This window comes from Schistocerca americana, chromosome 6 (genome assembly GCF_021461395.2).
Source record: "Schistocerca americana isolate TAMUIC-IGC-003095 chromosome 6, iqSchAmer2.1, whole genome shotgun sequence".
Lineage (NCBI taxonomy): Eukaryota > Metazoa > Arthropoda > Insecta > Orthoptera > Acrididae > Schistocerca > Schistocerca americana.
Window position 1 is genome coordinate 570534627 of NC_060124.1, and position 25825 is coordinate 570560451.

The 25825-nt window shown below is 43.2% G+C and overlaps 1 protein-coding gene across 1 annotated transcript in view; it reads right to left on the reverse strand.

The window, feature by feature from the left end:
* Positions 1 to 25825, reverse strand: part of LOC124619718 — a 1383482-nt gene that overhangs the window by 807761 nt on the left and 549896 nt on the right. Inside the window, exon 2 of the mRNA XM_047146279.1 lies at positions 11000 to 11208. Coding sequence (XP_047002235.1) covers positions 11000 to 11208 — 209 coding nt within the window. The remainder of the gene's footprint in view (positions 1 to 10999; positions 11209 to 25825) is intronic.

The window sequence follows — 25825 nt, forward strand, 5'->3', positions numbered from 1 at the left end:
ATGATCCTTCTCCAAAAATAATTATCGACTCGAATATACATATCTCCAGAAAGCTACTGACTGATAATTCCGACAGGGTTATCGAGAAACAAAGCAGGATTTTGACACTCCACCGTGAAACTAAACTTTTTCGGTTTCCTAAGTGACCTCTAACGCTGAGGGCCATCTCATCTTGTGTTTTGCTTCCAGGCTACTTGAGGAATTAAACCTCGGCGCGCTTGAGCTCATTCCTCAGGCAACAAATTACAGAAGTTCTTTTGCGGAAATTTTTGAACACAGAGATCTTCCGTGACTCTTTAGTTCTGTAGCTAAGTTTCCATCTGACTTCACGGCGAAAACTTCTCAAGGCGTGTATGATTTCGCAGTAGGGTGCACTAATTATGTTCTCGGAGCCCTCTGGTTTTGTTTCAACATCGTACAAGAGAAGATATTTTGTAGCTCCCGTAGCAATTACCACGTAAAAAGAAGAGAAAAATAATGTTAGCGATAATTATTGTCTGTATTTTTCTACTACCAGTCAAATTTATTTATTTTATGTTTAATTTAACTTACTGTAACGCATTTCAAGTACGTTTTGCACCTCATCGGGTGTTTATACGCACTGAAAAAGCGCGCCAAAGGTGAGAATAAAGTGACACGAGTGTTTTGGCTTAGGTGTCGACACAGAGAGAGAATGACGGTCAAACTTTCGACTCGTCTTGGTCGGTCCACTAGCGCATGGTAATACCAAGTGTATTGGTTGCATAGTGGCTAAGAGCACGGTCTAGAAACTTCCATACTCGTGTTCAGATCTACTATTGTCTTTCGTTTTTCTTTTGTTGTCGCAGAAGTATATCACATCAACATTTTTGCGACATCGTAAAAGTACAGTGCAGCTATTCAGAAAAGAATTAAGCATTCAAAATCTTATTACAAATAGACTGAATCATCGCAAATCTTATGGAATCTTATACAATTAACAGTAATTGAAAATGAAAAACATAGCAAATCTAGGATTTCAGTATATATTTCGATTTTTACTTTTATGCTTAAAGACAATCCGTTCATTCATACAGGGCTTTCAAAGTATTATAACTGGGATCACCACGTGCAGCTTGCGAGGTGAAATATACCATAATCAAAAATTATCACGAAAACGATCTCGCGATCTGCTGATAATTTCCCGTTAAACCGTGCAATATCGAAGCATTTCTTCGAAAGCTGAAGTTTTCAACTGACTGTTGGTCAAGAAGTGTATTTTAACTCCATCGCTTCTACTTGTGATTCCTCTTTACTGTGCGATGAAAGTAGGACACTTCTGTAATTGGCGATTGTAATTCTTCACCTGGCAGTAAAAGTATACGTCGCAAGCTTATATAACGGCATACACTTTGGCAGAATTACTTTTGACGAACTTGTCACTAATCCGATTTTATCGACAAATAGCTCATCGCATAAGCAGGAATCGTTCTGCTCACCAAGAGCCCATAATGTACAGTACTGGCCCTATTTTTACGTAATGTTGCAAAACTGTGTCCCAAACCTGATGACGGGTTTGTGTCGTGAACTTTCTATATTTTGTGCCTGTTTCGTGCATACTCTGATGTCGTTTCCTTAATTAGTTTGCGTCTTGATGGACTGGTGGACCAAGTGCCTCAGTAATGTTTTGGACAGAAACGAAAACTGTTGATATCAGTTTTCTGAAATGTGTTAATGAGTGTCAATTTTAATGATACAGTCTGATGTTAGTAAGATTTCAAACCTTCACATTGTATGCCCTTAACTCCGCTTTATATCACGAAGTCAGATAAAAGAAAATGCTGGATCTGAACACGGAGCGCAGAAATTTGAAACTGTGCTTAATTTTCAATACTGCGCTACCAACGCAGCCGGTTTCACGTTGCGAGAGCAGCCTCGTGATATACAGGTAGCGTCCAAGCCTTTCACCCTCAATTTCTAGGGAGCTATTGTGTTGGCTTATAAACCAAAAGAGATGTTCCTTTATTTTCATCCTTCTGTTCTGTCACTCTGCGAAGTTTGGACTGTATCCGAAGGGATCTGTAGCGGGTTCTCCATTGTCAGGCATACATTGCAGCCAAGTATGAATAACTAAGACGGTATATAATAATAATAACAATAACAGTAATAGTAATAACAACAATAATAACTAAGGCATCAAGTATAATAAAGAGTATACTTTATGTAGGTGGTCGCTGTTTGATGCAAAAGTATCAGTAGCTTAGCTGAAATATGACTATCGTTTTAGCTGTTTCGAAATGTATAACTCTATGCAGAGTGACGCGACGAGTAGAACCTATAAAACTTGCCTGGGGAAAAATCAAAAATCCCTACGCTCTGTAATACTCACTTCTTCTTCGTTACTACACTATCAAAATATGTTCTAATCTCTGGACAGTGGCGCTACAGTCTGGAACCGCGCGACCGCTACAGCCGCAGGTTCGAATCCTGCCTCGGGCATGGATATGTGTGATGTCCTTAGGTTAGGTTTAAGTAATTCTAAGTTCTACGGGACTTATGACCTCAGAAGCTACGTCCCATACTGCTCAGAGCCATTTGAACCAGTTTTGTGGACAGTGGTCAGAAATCTATGACATGGCAACGAAAGTTGTATACGATTCCTCGCGCAACCGTGGATCAATAGTGTTCTCTTTGCACTTACTTGCAGAGAATATTGATCATTCGCGTCCGGGCATGAATCACCGGCGACACAATACACATTACGCACACTCTATTACATAAGGTAAAAAGTTAGTGCTAACATTATTTAGTAATTTCTCAACACCAATCCGTGTGCGCACAATACCTTTTAGCTTCCTGAGAAATAACATCCCTGCACAGGTAATGAAATGTTGGTTCAAAAACGGCTCTGAGCACTATGGGACTTAACTTCTGAGGTCATCAGTCCCCTAGAACTTAGAACTACTTAACCCTAACTAACCTAAGGACATCACACACATCCACGCCCGAGGCAGGATTCGAACCTGCGACCGTAGTGGTCTCGCGGTTCCAGACTGTAGCGCCTAGAATCGCTCGGCCACACCAGCCAGTTGAAATGTTGGGCTCAGAATGATGTTGAGATGTCAGTATTGTGCACTTCAGTTCGCTGAAAGGCTTTCCGAAAAAAAAGTTACAGTGCGAAAGTGTGTTGTGAACAGACGGAGTTGATTATCGTTATTTACTTTCACAAAATCCTTGGCTCTGCCCTGTAGGTAATCGTTTACTGTATATTGCTTAGGTGAAATTAAATAATTTTGCTGTAGTGTAATCTCTAAAATTTATTATAGGTTTCAGTTTTTTCCATGATAGCAAATAATGTTTTTAGTTTTATGCTTATTTTATCATGAAGAGTGTAAGTTCACTCTATGTCTGGATCAGCGATCATGGATGGAGATGTTTGGCCAGTAATTGTGACGTGTTTCTTAATGAGCACAGATAGTTGATTGGTCAGGGTCTCACACTTGCCATGCAGAGGATCCGTGTTCGATTCTCCGAACTTCCAGGCTGTTTTCCTTGGTGGATGGCCTCAATCTTGTGATGTTAATTCAGGAGCTACTTCAGTTGGACACAGGTGATGCATGGTAGAGATCACCATGCCGGCCGGTCGATTCTGAACAGCTCCTCACAGCCGCAACGCGGAGTTTATGAGAAACAGATTGGTAGGAGTACTCACACGGTGTAGAAAAATATCCACTATTTTGAAGAAGATTTTGTTTGGAGCAATTACAGTCGGGTATCATAGTGTTTCCATTACAATTATCCGGGCTGTTATGCCGTGGTCGGTTGATGAATTCTGTGTCAATTCCCAACGTTTCGTCCCCGTCTGCGGAGGACATCTTCAAGGGGGTCCGTAGCTCGATGGAAGGTCCAACACACCCACTCGCTCGCTACTCGCTACAGTCAGTAGCGAGCCAGTGGGTGTGTTGGACCTTCCATCGAGCTACGGACCCCCTTGAAGATGTCCTCCGCAGATGGGGACGAAACGTTGGGAATTGACACAGAATTCATCAACCGACCACGGCATAACAGCCCGGATAATTATAATGGACATGACATTTCCGGCCGTGAAAGTCTACAGTTTAGTATCATAGTGTTTGCACCACCTCGCCTAATACGAAACTGCAGTGCCTATGTTGTGAAGAAATACGATGCTATGTTCCTTCGGACATTCATTTATTCATTGACAAATTATAGGCCTATTACCTGATACATCGTACATCTTACAGTTTTCGTTTTTCAACTTTTTTATAGTTTTCCTTTCTTTTGTTTTCATCTACAACATTCTACAAAGAATAATTCAAGGCTAAAATGTAAATAAAATACTGTTATTTATGAAGAATTTAAAAAGGTGACATGATAGAGGAGAGATTTTTTAGTGCCATCAACGATTGTGTCTGGCGGTGAATACCTCGCAATCGTTTCTTCGAGCTGTTGACTACCAGTCACAACAAAAAAGTTTGGCTAGTAGTAGAGAAATAGTGTTGCTAATCCTACGTACTGCTAATCCAATGTATTTACATTACCTGCTCATCCGTGCAAAGAGTTTGGTGGTCTCTTGACTAGAGCGCCCACACCTTATGCTTATTTACTTGTACAGCACGTCTTCCTCCTCCTGTCCCTCTTCAGTGTCACTGTTTTCATTGTCACTATGAGTGTCGCTGTGTACCTTCTGGAGACTGTTGCTATGATGCATGCAGGCATGTCTGTTATGTTGCGTCCGCAGGTACTCTTCATCTGTTGTTTTCAAAATACTCTTTGTCAGTGAGTTTAGTTGTGCCCATTGCTCTTCGTCTGTTATTGTTGTGTATCTATGTATGTCTGTTTCTGTGTCACGTATGTCTATTGTTCGCGTACTGCCTGCGGAAGAAGACAGTGTGCTCTGTATGTGCAAGTAGGTGTCTGTCTCAGACTCGTGCGGCTGAAGCGCGTGGGATAAGGTCGGTGTCAGGTTAAGAACTGTACCATACTGCTGTTGGGATCGATAAATTTCATTCTCAACCGCTCTCTTATGTCAGGCACTTACATTCCACTCACCTTGCCATATATCCAAACGTCGATTTTTAAGGTGACATATCGTCTATATTGGTACACCAGTTATTGTATGTACCTTATCTAGTCTCCCCATCTTTAACCAGTACCTTGCAGCCCTGTATTTGATCGTGATATGTGTGGGGCTCAGTCCGAGCACCACATACAGTGTATCCACTGAGGTGGTGCCAGAGGCTCCAGATAGCCTAAGCACGACACATCTCTGCCCTTGTCTGGCTGATGGTTTGTTGGTGACCAGGTTCAGTCTGTGTGCCCACGTGCTAGCTGCGTAGCTGAGTACTCATAAGAAGAGTTTCACTCTGTACTGTTTTCAGTATGACAACACCGGCTTATGTAGTATTTTTTCTGCTTTTTCTGTTGTTAACCTTACGTGTTCGTGGAAATACAATTTATCACCTATGTGCACCCCAACATAGGAGGTAACATGTGTTCGTTTGATTTTTGCGCCCCCTATTTTAACTGAAGGGTTCCTTTGGACTAATCCTTTCAGTAATGTGTAGGCCTATGTTCTTTTGTTTTCAGCTAGCCTGTGTTTGTTGTTACGGCACCACTGTGTACTTGTCTGTAGTATTCCTCTGTCTTTCTCTTCTAGCTGGGGCCTATTGTTTGCAATGGCTTCAACTAGTAGGTCATATGCATAGGCGACAATTCCGTCTGACTTGTGATCCTCATCTTAAAGTTGTAGGAGGATTTCGATTGTTATGTCCCAGAAGATGGGGCCAAAGGAGCGTTGCATCGTACATTTTAATAACACATTCACTTCGTGTTTATCGGTCCATAGAGCGCCTGAGACTTTCAAATAAAATATCTCCACTGTTCTGGAATAACATCAACGGGATTTACGACATGTATGACACTTGGACGACCACATATCGAACTTTAGGTTGGGCCGCGAGTCGTAATCGGATAGCCGAAGCGCTTAAGTCGGCAACTCGCGTATAGCGGAAAATCTTTGGTTGGGTCCATGTCCGGCGCAAAATTTCATTGGCGTGAGTTCACTGCGATGTCCTGTGCGCACTATGCGTGATCGGCCGTTCCACGAAGAGGCAACGATGCTAAGTGACGTCATGCTTCTGTTCCGTGCTCGCGGGCGACACTGTGCAAGCGTAGCAACACCTCAGTCTGCAGACACGTGCCACAGCTGTGCCCCTGTCAGCAGTTCTGTCCGTCTGGTGCTATGTTGTAACAACCATCACTGTCGGACGACGCAATTTCTTGCGATAGAGCGCTTTGGTTGGGTGATCTAACAACATCCACATTGAATTTGAAGAGTGTCATCATGTATTTCTTTGTTTTTGGTGGTTAATTCTGAGAACTGTTAAAGACAGACTGAATCGAAACGACTTCCTACATTCCCTCACAGACAAGTATAACATGGAAACAGTAAAGTTATGCTTGAACAAAAGGAAGTGTCATCTGTCGTAACTCCAACGAATACATGTTGAAAAAGTGATTCCTGATCCTTTGATGTGACTAAGCCGTCCCAGTTCCTTTACGAGCCACCTTGATTCATAAACACTCAGCATCGAATAGAGCAAATGCAGGATAAATGAAATCGTGGTATGGCTACTGCTGATTCATATTCTTGCCGTTGAAAGACAACAAACAGTGCGGGAAGTCCCACCTCATTTCAAAATCTCTAGTTTGGACGTTGAAGTTGAACAAAAAAAGAAACTAATGTATGTAAGTAAACGCTTTTGACAAAATAGACGCTAGCTCAGTCGTTGGCACACACACTTAGACGCAAACACACACGCTCGCACGCACACCAGAGATGGTGGGATTTGACTGATATAAATGTAAAAAAGAATAGCTATTAACCTCTCAGCTCTTTGTTTCTATATACTTCTAAAGTATTGCATGTTCAGAAATAAACATATACCCATATTTTGTGAACTACTCACTGTAAATATTGTCCGCCCCCGGTAGCTGAGTGGTCAGGGCGACAGAATGTCAAACCTACTGGCCCGGGTTCGTTTCCCGGCTAGGTCGGGGATTTTCTCCGCTCAGGAACTGGGTGTTGTGTTGTCCTAATCATCATCATTTCATTCCCATCGACGCGCAAGTCTCCGAAGTGGCGGCAAATCGAAAGACTTGCACCCGGCGAACGGGGTACCCAACGGGAGGCCCTAGTCACACGACATTTACATTTTACTGTAAATGTTAAAAAGAAAAAAAAATTTTTTTCACTTTCCAGGTAAAGAAATTTTAATTGGCCATCGACTTGGTTCAACGTAGTTTTCCAGGGAATTCAACACAACCCTGAAAACTTGTGGGATGTTGTTACACTTTGATCTAGTACATATCTTTAACTGGAGTTTTCAGCTGGGGTGCTTGTCCCTGGTAGCAAGAATTCTAAGTGTAAGAGCTAACACTGTTGCAGCTGGCATGGCGTCCCTCTAATTTCTTTCGCCATCGGTGACAAATAGGATGAGGTACCGCTTCTGCACAATATTTCTTGCCTTCCTATCTCGTTCATCACGCCCACAGACGCATTACGCAAAATAGTGTTAATTAGCTCAGTACCTGTACTTTATTCTAGGATTTCTTCTTCATCTCAAAACGTACCGGCTGCCACAGCAGCAAAGCAGCAAAGCGGAAACCTTGATCACTGGAATAGCTTGCGTGGTACCTTCTAGCTGTCAATGGCGTCATGCACGCACACATGTCCAGAAAGACTCATGTCTCTCGTCTAGGAGCCTGAGGTAAATACAGACACACAGGTGTAATCTCACCTTTAGGATGGGATCACACTAGCGGAATGCTTACGGAAAGGCAGCTGGTGATGTAAACCGGCGAACTGTTGTAGCAGTGGCCCAGGGGGCCAACTGACACCATGCAACCACTGCTTTCAACCAAGTGGATAGTTGACGGCAGACACTGCTGTGATCTCCGTTCCATGTTTGTGTCCTCAAATACCTTCTACAGTGTGTTCTCTAAATACAGAGAAAATTGACACGGTGGAAGTAGGGAAAAGGGCTTATATTCGGAACATAAGAACCGAATAATAAAAGAACGTTACTTCACTGCATGACTTACGCCGTGAATTATTTCTAGATTTCCCAAAGCATGCACGCCGACAAATAACTGCTAAAAGAAAATTCGATACCTCGCTGCGTTTCCGAGTTATTTATTTAGCACTGCAGTTAGCCACTCAGGTCCCTGCGGGCGAAAATTCAAGCAGCCAGCCACAGACTGTTGCCAAATTTGTTATTAGTTTGGTTTCATTATACGGAATGCTTTTAGTCACATAGCTGAAATTTATCACTTCCGAAAAAGGCAAATTTTAACTGGAATTCGAACAAGTAGTAACGCACTGATTCACAGATGTCTGGGCATTACCGCATTTTGCAAGTGCAGGCGCTTGAATTTGTGAGCACAACGACTTATTTGGCTATTTTTAATGCCAAGTAACTCAAAAATGGCGTAACACACCTCTGTATTTCAGTCAGATATAGAGGTACAATTACTGAAAATGACAAATTAACGAAACTGTACATGTGAACGTAAATGCATATGGCAGTTTACATTCTGGCTCATTAACAGCTCTGATTTTTCTGTCCGATCGAGGTAATTTACCAGTATCACTTACAAAAAAATTAGCCATTGTACGTCTGTTTATATTTGGTGATACATTTCTTCTTTCATCAAAGTTTGTGGCAGAGTCATATTCACCCGCGGTAAATATGTCTCAAGCTGGTGGCCATTTGTCTCACATACTTATAGTTGTGTAGTACGCAGCATACAGTATATAGCTAAATCAGCCACTGGATAAGCTATTACATATTTCTGGTATTAAAATGAAAATAATTCTTAATACAGCGCAAATTCAGATACTGACTGCAACCGACCTCATGAATCACATAGGAAAGAGAAACACAAGAAATAGCTCCACATAGCACGCGGCCATAGCTTCAGGTGTGATGTGTTGGAGCCCATAGCGGCCAGCCACTAGTACATGCCACCTATCTGCTTCAAAAAACAAACCGAGCGGCGTATTGCAGTGGCTAGCACACTGTATTCGACTCGCACTCAGGAGGACGACGGTTCAAACCCCGTGTTTGGTCATCCTGATTTGGGTTTTCCGTGATTTCCCTAAACGCAGCTGAAGGCAAATGCCGGGATGGCTCCTTCGAAAGGGCATGGCTACTTTCCTTCTTCATCTTGCCTAGTCCGAGTTTGTGTTCCGTCTGTAATGACCTCGCTGTTGACGGGAAGTTTAAACTCTTCCTCATCCTTCACAGACAAGAGTTGTATGTCAGCCATCTTTCATATGCAGCAATGTATGACCTAAAATGCATCAAATGTGAACTCCCCCGAAATATCTGCTGTGAGTTAGTACATTTCGAAGTATAAAGATATTTAATTATAACAACAGTCGAGATAGCAATAACATTTGTTTATTATTACCGGTTTCGGGTTATGTTAAAGCCAACCTGAAATATTTTTGGGGCCTCCTACGGGTGGTGCCATAGGGGATGAACATCAACAAAAGCAAAACGAGCATAATGGAATGTCGTCGAACTAAATCAGGCGATGCTGAGGGAATTAAATTAGGAAATGAGACACTTAAAGGAGTAAATGAGTCTTGCTATTTGTGGTGCAAAATAACTGATGACGGTCAAAGTAGAGAGGATATAAAATGTAAGCTGGCTATGGCAAGGAAAGCATTTTTGAAGAAGAGAAATTTGTTAACATCGAGTATAGATTTAGGTGTTAGGAAGCCCTTTCTGAAGGTATTTGTATGGAGTGTAGCTACGTATGGAAGTGAAGTATGGACGATAGATACTTTGGACAAGAAGAGAATAGAAGCTTTCGAAATGAGGTGGTACAGGAGAATGAATGGTTATGATTAAATGGATATGTAACGTAACTAATGAGGAGATACTGAACAGAATTGGGGAGAAGAGGAATTTGTGGCACAATCTGACTAGAAGAAGGGATCGATTGGTAGGACACGTTCTGAGGCGTCAAGGGATGACCGATTTAGTGTTGGAGGGAAGCGTGTAGGGTAAAAACCGTAGAGGGAGACCAACAAAAAAAATGGCTCCGAGCACTATGGGACTCAACTGCTGTGGTCATAAGTCCCCTAGAACTTAGAACTACTTAAACCTAACTAACCTAAGGACAGCACACAACACCCAGCCATCACGAGGTGGAGAAAATCCCTGACCCCGCCGGGAATCGAACCCGGGAACCCGGGCGTGGGAAGCGAGAACGCTACCGCACGACCACAAGATGCGGGCCGGGAGACCAACAGATGAATACACTAAGCAGATTCAGAAGGATGTAGGTTGCAGTAGTTATTAGGTGATGAAGAGGCTTGCACAGGATAGAGTAGCATGGAGAGCTGCATCAAACCAGTCTCAGGACTGAAGACCGCAACAACAACAACGTGGCTGTTGGTGGCGGCTCCTCGGTTCTTCACATGATACTACGATCGTGGCATCACGTGAGGAATCGAGGAGCTGCCTTCGCCAGGCATACGGGTCTAAAGATCTCAGGATGGCTTTAACATACGGCGAAACCGGCAATAATGAACAAATATTATTGTGATCACGACTGTTGTTTTAATCAAGCACTAGATGGTTGCATTCCACAGACAATGTTGTCTAAATTTATGAATGATAATATTTATGAGGAATACCGAAAAAAGATTCAATCCGTTATAGAGCTGCAGTGTGAGCCTACAAGATGCGGAACAGTAATTTTTTTATCGAATAGTTCCGCAAAATCGGATGAGATAGTAGCGGAAAACGTGCCTTCCGTTGCGGAGAGAAATCGTTCGCCTGGCCGCAGGCTTACGGTGTCTCAACTGTGCACTGCTTCAGCTAGGCTCTGGCGTTCAACCTGTTGCGCCGCTGCGGAATTCGGCAGTCGGTCGGGACCCTGGCGCACCTACAAGGATTCGAGAGCGGTCAGACAGAGCGAACTGAAGCGAGCGCATACTTACGTCGACTGAGATGCCGGGGAAGGGGAAGATCTTGTAGACGGGCCGCTCGCTCGGCGAGTAGCGGAAGAACTCGAGCCGGCCGCGGTACCACTTGACGGCGTACAGAGGCGCGCCTTCCAAGTCGTACTCACAGAGCAGGGAGGCCGGCCGGCCGCGCTCCACCACCGCAGGCTGCACGCGGAAGCGCACGTCCTTGAGGCACTGCCCACCTGCCAACACCACAAGATAACGTGTTCAACGAATAGGCGGACCTGCTGCTGGGGGACAGCCAACAGATGACGAGGGGGTGCTGTAAAATAAGGCCTACGCGCTTTTTAACTCATACAGCTTTTTTAAATAAAACAAACGTTATTAACATTCTACACCTGTATTCTGCATGTCTACATATTTGGAACCCTCTGCCACCGAATAGTATGAGGGGCGTTCAGTGAGTAAGGCAATATATTTTTTCCTCGCTTCAGCCCTTTATGGTTCCATGAAGTTCCCATACGTGGCCTTCAAATTGGGGTCCGTAACGGAGGTACGCTCCAAACAGGAAGCAGTTACTGAGTTACTTTTGGCGCAAAACCAGAGCATCGTAGATATTCAGAGATGCTTCTGCAGAATGTCTACAGAGATCTCGCAGTGAACAAAAGCAGGGTGAGTCGTTGGGCCAGGCAGCTGCCATCATCGCAACGAAGTCACGCAAATCTGATTTCCCGCGTGCCGGCTGGTCGCACACAGCTATAACTCCTGCAGTGTTGGAACGTGCGTACACTCTCATTCGAGGTGACCGATGGATCAAAATCGAACACCTCGCTGCACAACTGGACATCTCTTTTGGTAGTGTTGACACTCTCGCTGAGAAATCGGAGTACTCAAAGGTGAGTGCCCATTGAATACCTCACCGCCTTACAGAACACCATAAAGAGCAACGAAGGATTATTCGTGCGGAATTTATTGCGTCTTTCGGGGCTATCGTAAAAGTTTTTGTCGAACATCGTCACAGGAATCTACGGAGTGGCGTTACAGCACCAATCCTCCAAAGAAAAAAAATCAAAACTGTACCCTCAACCGGTAAAAGCATTGCGACGGTATTCTGTGACTCTGATGGGTTATTCTGTTTGATGTCTTGCCTCGTGTTACAATGATCAACTCTGAAGTGCGTTGTACTATTCTAAGGAAGCTGAAGAAATGACATGCGAGAAATGCAAACGAAATTCACCTTCTCTGAGACAACGCAAGGCTTCAGACAAGTCTGCGCACCCGAGAGGAGCTCACGAAACTTCATCGACCTGTTCTTCCCCATCCTCCTTACAGCCCGGATCTTGCACCTTCCGATTTTCATATGTTTGGCCTAGTGAAGGACGCACTTCGCGGGAAGTAGAACGTACTAGATAAAACTTCCTGACAGATTAAAACTGTGTGCCGGACCGAGACTCGAACGCGGGACCTTTGCCTTTCGCGGGCAAGTGCTCTAACCATTTATCATTCTGGAAACATCCTCCAGGCTGTGGCTAAGCAATGTCTCCGCATTATTATTTCTTTCAGGATTGCTAGTCGTTCAAGATTCGCAGAAGAGGTTCTGTAAAGTCTGGAAGGTAGGAGACGAGGTACTGGCGGAATTGAAGCTGTGAGGACGGGTCGTAAGTCGTGCTTGGGTAACTCAGTCGGTCAGAGCACTTTCCCGCGAAAGGCAAAAGTCCTGAGTCTCGGTCAGGTACACAGTTTTAATCTGCCAGGGAGTTTCATATCAGCTCATACCCCTCTGCAGAGTGAAAGTCTCATTCTGAGAACGTAGATGATGGATGGTTATGGAGGTGGTAGTATCGCCTCTGCTTCTGCACAACAGTGCCAGACCACATACGAGCTCTGCGACATGTCCGATGCCTTGGTTTCACCGTCGTCGATCATCCTCCATACTTTCCCAATTTGGCCGCATCCGATTTTCATCTGTTTCACACATTTAAAGAACTCCTTGGAGAAGTTTGCCTTGATATTGACGAAGCGGTGCAAGCACAGGTGAGGTTTTGGCTCTGCCAACCAAGTCAAACATTCTGCAGTACGATATAAATGAACTGGATGAGAGAAATATGTTCGTCGCCGAGATGACCATCTTGAGAAATAAATATGTAGACATGAAGAGTAAAGATATAGAATGTTAACAAGGTTTGTTTAATTTAAAAAGCCTTAAAAGAGTTTAGATAAAAAGTTCGGAGGCATCACATTTCAGCACGCCCTCGTAACATTATCCTTATCGCAGGAACAGCATTACTGGTCACTGAAATTGCAACATTAAAAAAGCAACGTGCTACAAACGTCAAATTGTTTTGAAATATACCATGTGGTGACGGCGCCAAGATTGATTCCTGTCCCGTGCTCCTTGATTTCTGGAAGACATGCGATACAATTCGACATTGCCGTTTAGGAAACATAATACAGCCCTACCAAGATCGGACCAGAACTAAATACGTTATCGACAGGTGCAAAGTTAGTTCCTGGAGCACCAGGGGAGCGTGTTAGGGCTATTGGGGTGTACAGCGTTTATAAACGATTTGTCAGATAACATCGGAAGGTACGTGAGGCTTTTTCCGGACGATGCTGTTGGCTGTGTGAAGGTTGTATAGGTACTTGACTGTGACGAAATGCAGAAAGACCTGCGAAGGTTCGATGACATGTGCAAAGACTGCCAGCTGATCCTGAACGCGACTAAATGTAACATATCAAGCGTAGAGGGCAGAAGAAATCGATTCCTGTTCTGCTAAGCTATTAATATAAAATCAGTGTACACAGCAACAGGCGTAAAACATTGCAAATATGTCGTATTAATAATTGTGTATTTGAGGTAAACTAGCCGGCCGGGTTGGCCGTGCGGTTCTAGGCGCTTCAGTCTGGAACCGCGTGACCGCTACGGTCGCAGGTTCGAATCCTGCCTCGGGCATGGATGTGTGTGATTTCCTTAAGTTAGTTAGGTTTAAGTAGTTCTAAGTTCTAGGGGACTGATGACCACAGATGTTAAGTCCCATAGTACTCAGAGCACCATTTTTTTGAGGTAAACCGCTTTTCTATGGTAGTTTCCTTTATCAATATAGTTCAGAGCGTTCTCCTAGCACCGGCGGTATCTCACATGTACTACATTTTAACGTAAGCCGATGACTTTCTTTCATAATAATACATGCTTGAATACACTCGAAGACCGAAAAAAAAAAAAAGACGCACCACGAAGAAATTATCCGAATGGGACGGATATCGTTGGCTTTGGTGTACGTAGCCAGACAAACGATTACTATTTCATAAGAACTAGATGACTTATTCCAGAGAAAGAGCTTCACAAATCGAGAAAGTCAATAACGCGTTGACCCATCTCTGGCGATTATGACAGCAGCTGTTCGACTTGGCGCTGACTGGCAGAATAGCTGGATGTCATCGTGGCGGATATCGTGCCAAATTCTGTCCAACTGGTGCGCTAGGTGGTCAAAATCCCGAGGAGGTCGGGGGACCAACCTGTATTGCTCCAAACGTTCTCAGTTGGGGAGAGGTCCGGCGACCTTTCTGGTCAAGGCTGGGTTTAGCAAACACGAAGAAAAGCAGTAGAATCTCTCGCCGTGTGCGGGAAGGATTTGTCTTGCTGAAATGTAAGCCCAGGATGCCTTGGCATGAAGGGAAACTACCGGGTGCGTAGAGTATCATTAAAGTATCACTGCGCTTTAAGGGTGTCGCTTATGACCAAACCAAAGAGGTCCTGCTATGAAAAGAAATTAGCAACAAGGACCACCAGTCTTGTCTGTCGGGCTGTATGGCGGTTGACGGTCAGGCTGGTACCCCACCGCTATCCGGGGCGTCTACAGATACGTCTCTGTTGGTCGTCGGGGCTCAGATCGAAGCAGGAATCACCATTAAAAACAATTCTACCTCACTCACTTAGCCTCCAGTCAGAAGACTTGTCTGGAGATCAGCTGGTCTGGGCCGTACATTGCGGAACTTTGTACTTCTTGCCTTCGTTCTTGCCAAACTCCAGCTTTGACAACAAGGTCGCAAGATCTCTACCCAATTCAGAACGTTTGGAGCATTATGCGCGGGACTCAACAACCATTTCGAAATTTTGTCTGTCTAAGTCGTCAGTTGTACAGAATTGGGAACGATACCCCTCAGGAGGACATCCAATAACTCTATTAATCAACGCCAAGATGAAGAACTGGTTGCTTAAGGGCCAGATGTGGATCGAATCGATATTGTCTTCCTCAGATTGTCAAACTCTTTCCCTAGACAAATGATCCAGCTTTTCTTAAACTGGTATCATGTTTTTGTCGCCGGCCGGAGTGGCCGAGCGGTTAAAGGCGCTACAGTCTGGAACCGCGGAGCCGCTACGGTCGCAGGTTCGAATCCTGCATCGGGCATGGATGTGAGTGATGTCCTTAGGTTAGTTAGGTTTAAGTAGTTCTAAGTTCTAGGGGACTTATGACCACAGCAGTTGAGTCCCATAGTGCTCAGAGCCATTTGAACCATTTTTTTTTTTTTTGTTTTTGTCTGTGCATCACATATGCCGATTGTTGTCGCGTTCGGATAATTTTTTATTCTTAGCTTGTATAAATGCGGTTTCTAATCAATGCTGCACAGGTTGTGCTGATGTTGTAATATGTCACTGTGATCGGCCCCTTTGTAATGTCATCAATACCTTGCACGTACGGCAGTGATTAGAACAATGTTCTGTGTAGAGTGCATTATGTCGGAGCTAAGTGAATTCGAACGTGGGCAACTTGTTGGTGCTGGTGTACTGAGTGCTTCCGTAATGGAGGCACCCGAAGTCTTCACTGTTTCAAGAGGCACCGTACCAAAGTATACAGGGAAGAGGGAAAACGTGGACGAAAGTTTACGCTCAGTCACCGTAACATTCCGACACTGAATAGGAGCGTGACGTAAAATAAGAGTACGACAACTACAAAAATCACTGCAGAACTGGATGTTGCAATCGCGAAGCCTCTCGGCGCCATAACATCACAAAAGAAGATCCACAAAGGATGCACTGTAGGGTGAGGTAGAATTTCAAAACCAGTCATCAATGATGCAAATGCCCGTATCAGCAAAAGGTAGTGTCGAAGCCACAAAACCTGGGGGCTATGTAGCAATGACAGAAATTCATTTGGTCGGATGAGTCTTCTTTCACGCATAACATCTTCCCGAGTCTATGCCTCAGGAGCCAAACATGGCGAAGGTCTGTTTATGATCTGGGCAGATATATCGTGGGAATCAACGGGTTCCACGCGTACTCTACTGGGTCGCATTATTGTCAAGGTTTTTAGCGTCGACAGAAGCGTCCGATCCAACGCGTCGGCTTTGACCCGTGACGTAAGGGTGTTGTCGTGTGTGACGTCATGACGGCGCGGAGTTTGGTTTGAGTGTGGCTGTCTCTAGTTCTGTTTTATCTTATTTTATTTACTTTTCTGATTTGTTCGTTCTATCTCGTGAGATTTTTTTTAAATTTAAAAACGCTTATTACTTATTTCAGTTATGTGTTTCCTCGAATTTCTGTTTTAGTTTATTATATTTATCTTTCTGATCTGTTCGTTCTATCCCGTGAGATTTTTTTTTTAAAAGACAAAAAGCACTAATCAGCTACTGAAGCATCTTTATCTTCTATGGGTTGCAGGGGTTACGCTATCCACCTCAGTCATCGTTATCTCAAAAAGTGTTGAAATGTGTGTGAAATCTTATGGGACTGAACTGCTAAGGTCATCAGTCCCTGAGCTTACACACTACTTAATCTAAATTATCCTACGGACAAACACACACACACACACACACACACACACACACACACACACACACACACACGCCCGAGGGAGGACTCGAATCTCCGCCGGGAACAGCCGCGCAGTCCATGACTGCAGCGGTCGGCTAATCCCGCGCGGGCGTTACCTCAAATAAGCACTATATTGAATTATGAATCGTATGAGTTTCCATTGAAAACCATATACGACCTATACTTCTCCTTCCTGAGACAGCTGAATGCTGTTTTGAATGTCAACGGTTTCCCTGCATCGTACAGGGCTTGGTAATGTGTTTTTGATGACCCCTGTGCATGCAATCAACGTAAGAACTTGTTACGAGATTGTCAGTGTAAATTGCTGTGCATGCACTTGCATTGTAAGATGGTCATGCCATTGTGATTTTTGTGTGTTATCGATATGTATGTCAGAGAGAGAAGGCAATTTACGTTACTGTCAAACAGCCTTTGATCTTGTCATAGGACAGTCTTTGCCTCTGCGCAGACTGATACATTCTTAGCTGAGTGTGGAAGGTGATGGACGTATTCAGTAGTGCTGTGTGGACTTGTGATTGTATCTGTTAGATGAAGAAATATTATTTATGAAGGACAGCAAGGATGTATATGATTTACATAACGGAAAGCGAAGCGAGGTAAGACTGCAGCAAGGCACACCTAACTTGTAGCAATGGTTTTTTGGAGCTAGCTAACTTAGTTCACTTGCTCAGAGCTGAGACGAAGACTACCCCAATTCTCTGAGTCATGTATTAACATATTAATTGATTACGCTGTTTGATTTTAATAGTAATTCTCTGTTAATATTGTACCCTCTTTAAATCATTGTTCACTTCGTTAAGCATAATGCTGTTCTGACCTATGTTATGTGTGAAGATCAAGTGAAGTGATCATTTTAGAGTCGTTGTCTCGGAATACACTAAGCAGACTCAGAAGGATGTAGGCTGCAGTAGGTACTGGGAGATGAAGAAGCTTGCACAGAATAGAGTACCATGGAGAGCTGCATCAAACCAGTCTCAGGACTGAAGACCACAACAACATGTCTTGGAATATCATTTCATAGGAATAGTTACTCTCCGCACCCCACTGCTTATCATTTCGCATTACCACATGTGCTGTACAACAGTTTGAATATTTATTTAGAAATAGAACTCTAGCTAAGCGGCTGCCTGCTTGCTGCTTACTGTTGTACTTCTGAGAAATCTGCAACAATGTTGTGAAGACGCGTGGTAAGTGGAAATATTGATGAGGACTAGATAACTGTTTTACTTCAGTTGTGCATTTAATAAACTGACAAGTTGCATTCAGATGAGTTACAGTTCAGTTCAAATTAGGTTCTGTTTAGTCAAAGGTTAGCATACGAGTATAAGTTGGATAACAATTTGTGGGTACATAGTTTTTGTAATACTAAGACTTTTATAGAGTGGGAGGCAAAGTTGGGCTAAATTTCATACGGAAAGAAATACAGTGGAAGGTTACAACATGGAAGAGACGTGAAGTTTGTTGAGCATTTCCATAACGTTCTCGCACAGACTATACGATATCGTGCTGCTTCTCGTAAGATGTTCTCCAACTTATCACTCCCACCTGATTAGTAACCCAGACTTATCAACAACAATCAAGAATTCTTTTTATAAGGCATCTATTTCGCAAATGAATTATATTTCCTTACGATTCTCTGAATGAATCTGTTTTATGTTGACGTTCCACTTCCGGCAGTTCCATATGGCTGCTCCTAAGTCATAAAAATCACACATAACTGATTTTAATAACTGTGTATGTGTTTGATGCACACTGCATGCAGAATTGGTCCCGGAACTGCCGTGAGCCAGTCCAAACGGAATAAAAGCGTCTATCAGTGGATTTAGCGCCACCTGCAGGTGAAGCCATGAGACACAATGGGCTTCTCTTCTTACAGTAAGAGCGCACATTCAGCGGCATAACCATCATGGCGAACTACTGACGATTTCATCCACGGCGCTGGAGTTTCTTCTTGTTCTAGTTTTGATAATTTGTGATCTTGTATTCCCTGCGGTACGAAGATGGACGTATGTAATTTTATTAGTTTTTTGTCTAATTGTCTTGATTGCGAAATTTTTTGAGCAGAACTACCGATTTCCGCTATATAGCTGCCGTCTTCAGAACCGGCGATAGAGGTAAAAGAAAAAATATTACTATATACTAAGACATTAAAAAACCGCAGAAGAATTACAACACAAACGCAATATAGTTCTTATTTTACTATACTGCAACAGGTGCTCACCATGTAAAAATAGCATGAGTCAAAGCTGCCATGGACGTTAAGCGGGTTACATATAGAATGCACATCCTGTTCGAAATGGTTCAAATGGCTCTGAGCATAAGGGACTTAACATCTGAGGTCATCAGTCCCCTAGAACTTAGATCTACTTAAACCTAACTAACCTAAGGACATCACACACATCCATGCCCGATGTAGGATTCGAACCTGCGACCGTAGCGGTCGCGCGGTTCCAGACTGTAGCGCCTAGAACAGCTCGGCGATCTATCACGTTTACTGATGAAGCCACATGTATCAATCATGGACAGGTGAACTGCGAAACATGGATTACTGGTCTGTTGACAATCCTCGTTCGCTTCGTCAGTTCGAACGTCAGCTTCCATGGTGTGTAAACGTGTAGTTGGGGATCACGAAGTATCAGCTCATAGACCCGGTTTTCACGGAACACTGAATGCGCACAAGCATCGCACCCTCCTAACATACAGTGTTCCACGGATGCTAGAAAGCGTTCCTCTGCAGACTGGAGGAACCTGTGGTGCCATCATGATAGCTGTCCAGCCAATAATGCACAAAGTACTACTGCCTGCCTTCACCAATTCCTTCCACATCCTTGCACTGAACGCACAGGACCTGTTCCTTGGCCGTCCCGTTCCCCGGACTTGACGCCTGTAGAATTTTTTCTGTGAGGAAAGCTGAAGACAAGGACATACCAACTACACCCGATGATATGCAATGACGTATTACTGCAGTCTCCTCAGACAACTCCTCTGAGATCCTAGCAGTTGTGTAGCAGTCGTTCCATACCAGACTGGAATCGTTTGTTCCCGCTGCCGGTGCTCATTTTAGATACAACCTGTGATGTTCAGTAGTCTGTTACTGGTTTGAATGCACATATGTCGTGTTGGCTCCTGTGTTTTATTTAGTGTGTGCTACTACAGATATTGTATGTGTGTCGGTGTAGGAACTCCTCAAAATACTGTATCTCGTAAACGACTCGCACTAGAATCCTGCAACAAACGCCACTCACATTTTAATACACCCTACTTCTAGTTTGTTAGTGTCAACAGGCGTTGTTCCATTTAAAAAGTGTATGTTTCCACAAAAAATACTCATTCTAGCTCTCATCACGAGTTGTCAATTGACTAACAACACGAGACCCTGACTACCAATCCATCTACATATACATCTAAATGGTTACTCTGTAATTCACTCTTAAGTGCCTCGCTGATGGCTCATCGAACCATTTTCATACTACTTCTCTACCATTCCACTCTCGAATGGCGCGCGAGAAAAAGGAACACCTAAATCTTTCCGTTGGGCTCTTATTTCTCTTATTTTATTATCGTTTCTCCCTACGTAGGTGGGTTTCGACAAAATATTCCGCATTCGGAAGAGAAAGTTGGTGATTGAAATTTCGTAAATACATCTCGCCGCAAAGAAAATCGCCTTTGTTTCAGTGACTGCCACCCCAATGACACTCTCACCCCTATTGCGCGATAACATGAAACGAGCTGCCTTCCTTTGGACTTTTTCGATGTCCTCCGTCAGTCCTACCTGAAAAGGATACCACACAGCGCAGCAATATTCCAGCAGAGGACGGAAAAGTGAAATGTCTCTTTAGTGCGTTTGTCGTATCTTCTAAGTGCTCTACCAACAAAGCGCAGTCTTTGTTTCGCCTGCCCCATAATATTATCTATGTGGTCTTTCCAATATAAGTTGCTCGTAATTGTAATTCCTAAGTATTTAGTCGAATTGACAACCCTTAGATTTGTGAGATCTATCGTATACCCAAAATTTATCGAATTTCTTTTATCACCCATGTGGATGACCTCGCACTTTTCTTTGTTTAGTGCCAATTGCCATTTTCGCACCATACAGAAATTCTCTCCAGATTATATTGTAATAGGAATTTCTCGTCTGATGATCTTACTAGACGGTAAAGTACAGCGTCATCTGCAAACAATCTAAGGGGGCTGCTCAGATTATCACTAAGCTCATTTATATAAATGAGGAACAGCAGAGGGCCCATGACACTACGTTGCGGAACGCTAGATATCAGTTCTCTTCTACTCGATGATTTACCGTCTATCACTACGAACTGCGACCTCTCTGAGAGGAAATCACGAATTCAGTCACACTACTGAGACGATACTCCATATGCACGTAATTTGATTAATAGTCGCTTGTGAGGAAAGGTATCAAAAGCCTTCTGGAAATCTAAGAATATGGAATCGCTCTGAGATCCCTTGTCGATAGCACTCATTACTTCAAGGGAATAAAGAGGGAGCTGTGTTGCACAAGAACAATATTTTCTGAATCCGTGTTGGTAATGTATCAATAATTCATTTTCTTCAAGGTGATTCATAATGGTCTAGTACAGTATATGCTCGAAAATCGTACTGCAAATTCAGGTCAGTGATATGTGTCTGTAATTCAGTTGGTTACTCCTATTTCACTTCTTGAGTATTGGTGTGACCTGTGCTACTTTCCAGTCTTTAGGAACAGACCTTTCGTCAAGTGAGCGGTTATATATGATTGCTAAGAAAGGCGCCATTGTGTCTGCATACGCTGAAAGGAACCTGATTGGTATACTATCTGGACCGGAAGACTTGCCTTTCTTAAGTGATTTGTTTCGCCACGCCTAAGATATATACTTTTATATCACTCATGCTAACAGCTGTTCTGGTTTCGAATTCTGGAATATTTACTTTGTCTTCTTTCGCGAAGGAATTACGGAAAACTGTATTTAGTAACTACGCCTTAGTGGTACCATCATCGGAAACATTTCCATCACTATCACGAAGTGAGGGTATTGACTGTTGTTTGCCACTGGTGTAATATACATACGACGAGAATCTCTTTGCGTTTTCTACCATATTTTGAGACAAATATTCATTGTGGAACCTGTTAAAAGCATTGACGTCCGCACTAAATTTCGAGCTTCCGTGGAACATAGCCAGTCTTGGGTGATTTTGCGTTCTTCTGAATTTGGCACGCTTTTTCCGTTGCTTCTGCAACACCGTTCTGACGTATTTTGTGTACCATGGTGGATCAGTCCCGTCTCTCATTAACTTATGCGGTATGGATCTATCTATTTCTGTCGATACTGTATCTTTGAGTTTGAGCTGTATCTGGCCTACACTTACATAATTAGTTTGGAAGGTGTGGAGAATCTCTCTTAGGAAGGCATCAAGTGAATTGTTATCTGTGAAAACCACGCACCAATAGCACTTTCCATTTCCGCGATATTTGCGGTGCAAGTTTTATGAGATTCATCTTGTATACAGGGTGCTATAAGATTTCCCTAACAAGTCTCTAGGACTTGTAGAGGGTACTGAGTAGATAATGCTTTGAACTGGAATTCATGTCTGGAAGCGTACCGTTTCCGTGCTACAACCATTTAAAGACATGTTGGTAACGCGATAAGTTTTACACATGTAATTTATTAGGCGAGGCCCAGCACATCATTTGTTTTACAGTTCCGGTCATTAATGTTCAAATGTGTGTGAAATCTTATGAGACTTAACTGCTAAGGTCATCAGTGCCTAAGCTTACACACTACTTAACCTAAATTATCCTAAGGACAAACACACACACCCATGCCCGAGGGAGAACTCGAACCTCCGCCGGGACCAGCCGCACAGTCCATGACTGCAGCGCCTGAGACCGCTCGGCTAATCCCGCGCGGCGGGTTATTAATAACCAAGGAAATTCCTCGTGTACTCGTTGAGTGGTTCCCTTCAACGCGATGCAACATTGCATTCTTAATTCAAGTGTGCATCGTCTCCCTGGAGCTCCACAGCCACTCCTGGTAACGGTGAAGGTACCCCTTTCTTGGAGCCGCTGTGTAACTGTGGCGAAAAGGGTATGCGATGGAGTCGTTGTGCATAAAGAATTTGATAAAGGCGACGAGAAACTCTTCCATTACCGTGAGCTTCACCGTTCAGAATGATTATGTCGGTGTATTCTGAAAACGTGTACACTACTCAACCATGTTGCTCTAACACAACGCTGAATGAGGATCGAACTTGGTCGGAGAGATAGGACAGACATGAGATGACATCAGTTGCTCCGCCTTAAGCACCTCTCACCATGACTACCCTGTTGCATACCTAGCTAGCAAATATGTTTTTAAACGTCTGTAGCACGGGAACGGTACGTTCTCGGACAGGGGCTCCAATTCAAAGTATTGGCTACTCAGTATCCTCTACAAGTCTTAGAAGTTTGAAAGGGGAATTGTAGAGCATCCTGTATAAACAGCTGAAACACTGATGGCAACTCTGACTCATGTTATTTTTACATGATTATGACTTGTTGCAGTGCAGCAGAATGAGAGGGACACCTTGTTTATATTATAAAATATCATTGGATTTTCAGTTTCTTAGTAGATACAGCAGTAACGTTTCTTCTTTTACTTCTGTGATAGATTCTGAAGATGGGTACTGCATATCCGAAACCAGTAATTCTGTTGAAAAAAATTTTGCGATCAACACAACCGAATATAGAATTATGTACCCCACTTCGTCGCTACCCAAATTATCGTTTTATGTCAGGTTGTACGTAATTTTTACACACATCTAAATGTTTATTTCTTGAATAATAATCAAAAGTGTCGAAGAGTTCTCTTCAATCGCTTTTCACCTCAAAGACACTGATAATTTGTCATGTTTCCAGTGTCAGCTGCCATGTGTCTCCTTCGCTGAATACTTTCGAGTTGGTTGGTTGATTTGGGCAAGGGGACAGAGAGGTCATCGGTTCCATCGGATTATGGAAGGAAGTCGGCCGTGCCCTTTCAAAGAAACCATCTTGGGTTTTCCGGGCCACGCGGAGCGTGGAAAAGGCTGGAAAAGGGAGGCAGTCTGCCGCCGGTACGGGAAGCGTCCACAGCTGTGCTCCAGTCGAAGAAGGATGAGTTAGACTGACCGCGTGGCGCGTGGTTACTTGGCGAGAGGAGAGCTGTTAGCCTTTGGTCTCGCTTTTCAACTCTGAAAGATTCCTTTGCCTTGTCGCAGCAAGGAATGCAAAACTTTGGCAGATTTTCCTTTTAGAAAATTTCTATAGCAGACTTGCATCCGCTGGAAGACCGCCACACAAAGGTGTCGATAATAAGTGAGCACTCGCTTCTGTATGAATGTCTGTCTGCCTTCAGCTGTGCCTGTATAAGCTTTTATTTTCCTAAATGTTAATAGCTTCACCTTGTCGTAAAATTTCCTTGCTTTATGTATCTTACGTCCGTGGGGAGCCAACCACGTAGTTGAGTTCGTTGGGCTACCGTCATCACTAACTGTCCGATATTATGTTTGTTTTAAAGAATGTTAACTGTTCATGATTGTGTTATGTGATATTGTTGCAACTTGGCCACGATACCTAGAAATTGCGTCTCCACAAACGACGTGGGCACGAGCGTGTACTGCGAAACGTGTACCGTTTCACGAGTTACTGCGATCAGTTATCAGGCAACAGCAGTTCTATGAATGATTCACACTAATGATTTTAGGTGTAGATTATAGCGGTGAATGTATCGATGCTTTTCCTTAACGTTTTAGGAATTAATGTTATCTGGAATTGTGTACATCCCTCACATCCATATATTACGAATAAATGATTTTATCTACAATTTTCTCTTGTGTTCCGAGGTTACGTTTTTGCTCCTAAGCCACTCACCCCGTAGCTTTCCCGTTTCCTTACGCAAAGGTCCAGTGATTAGTTTCCACTTTTATTTTAAAACAAATGCTTTAGATTAAGTCTTATTTTCAGGCGTGTTGCTGGGAGCTGATCTTATGCACAGTGTTTATGCATTTTCTATTTTATTTTAAATGTTTGACTCTCGTGAACAGTGCATGGAGGATAGTATTAATTACATCGCATCCCCTATGAGCGAAATCACGACCTATGCATGTTTATGAGTTTTTGGTCTGTGATCAAATTGATTCATTTTCCGACTAGGCGAAACCTTTGATTAATTGTGTGGTTAGAGTCGGTGGCGACCCTAATCTTCTCACGTTAATTTCACAATCAATAAGCATTTCCATTCCCAATAATAACGTAATAACCCGAAGAAACAGGTTAGTTACACAATGCGTGGACCTTTGCATACTTGCATTCTGGCGGTTACACCAGTTGTTAATGTACCAGCATTTTGCATTTGCCATGGCTTATGTCGCGCGTGTATTAATCACTGAAGTAAATTACGGAGACATATGTATAGCCGAAACTTCATTCCTCTTGTTAATCATTTTTTGGTGTTGCGATTACTTTCCGTTAGTTCATTGTTGGTCAATTGCTTGGAAACATGATCATCTGCCATAAGGCATAATAGTTTGATTCTGTTGACTTTGTCAAAAGTTGTTTTGAAGTCAATGTTGACAATATGTGTTTCTAGATTGAATTATCTATGTTCCTTGCAATAGCGATATTAATTACAAATAGACATTACAGCTTTATCTTCCTTTTATAAAGTTATTTCACTCCACACGTATGATGGGTACATACAGTCCGTGCAATTTATTTTTGAAGATGATCACACTTTTTCAGGTCTTCTGTTTTGAAGATAGAAATGACAGTCGATTTAGTCCAGCTCTGACGTATACCATTTCTTCTCCATATCGTATTTAACAAGTTTGGGAATCTGTCTGTAGGCGCTTGTGTATTTAAATAGCGCTAGATAAAATGTGAGTGATAGAGGAGTACAAACCGGGCAAATGCGATTAGCTGTCGCGCTCTGAGAGTTTCGTACAAACTTAAGTATGATTTTAGGCAGTTCACCTGTAGGTTTTGACGTCAGTTGGTTTGTGAGTATCAAAATGCG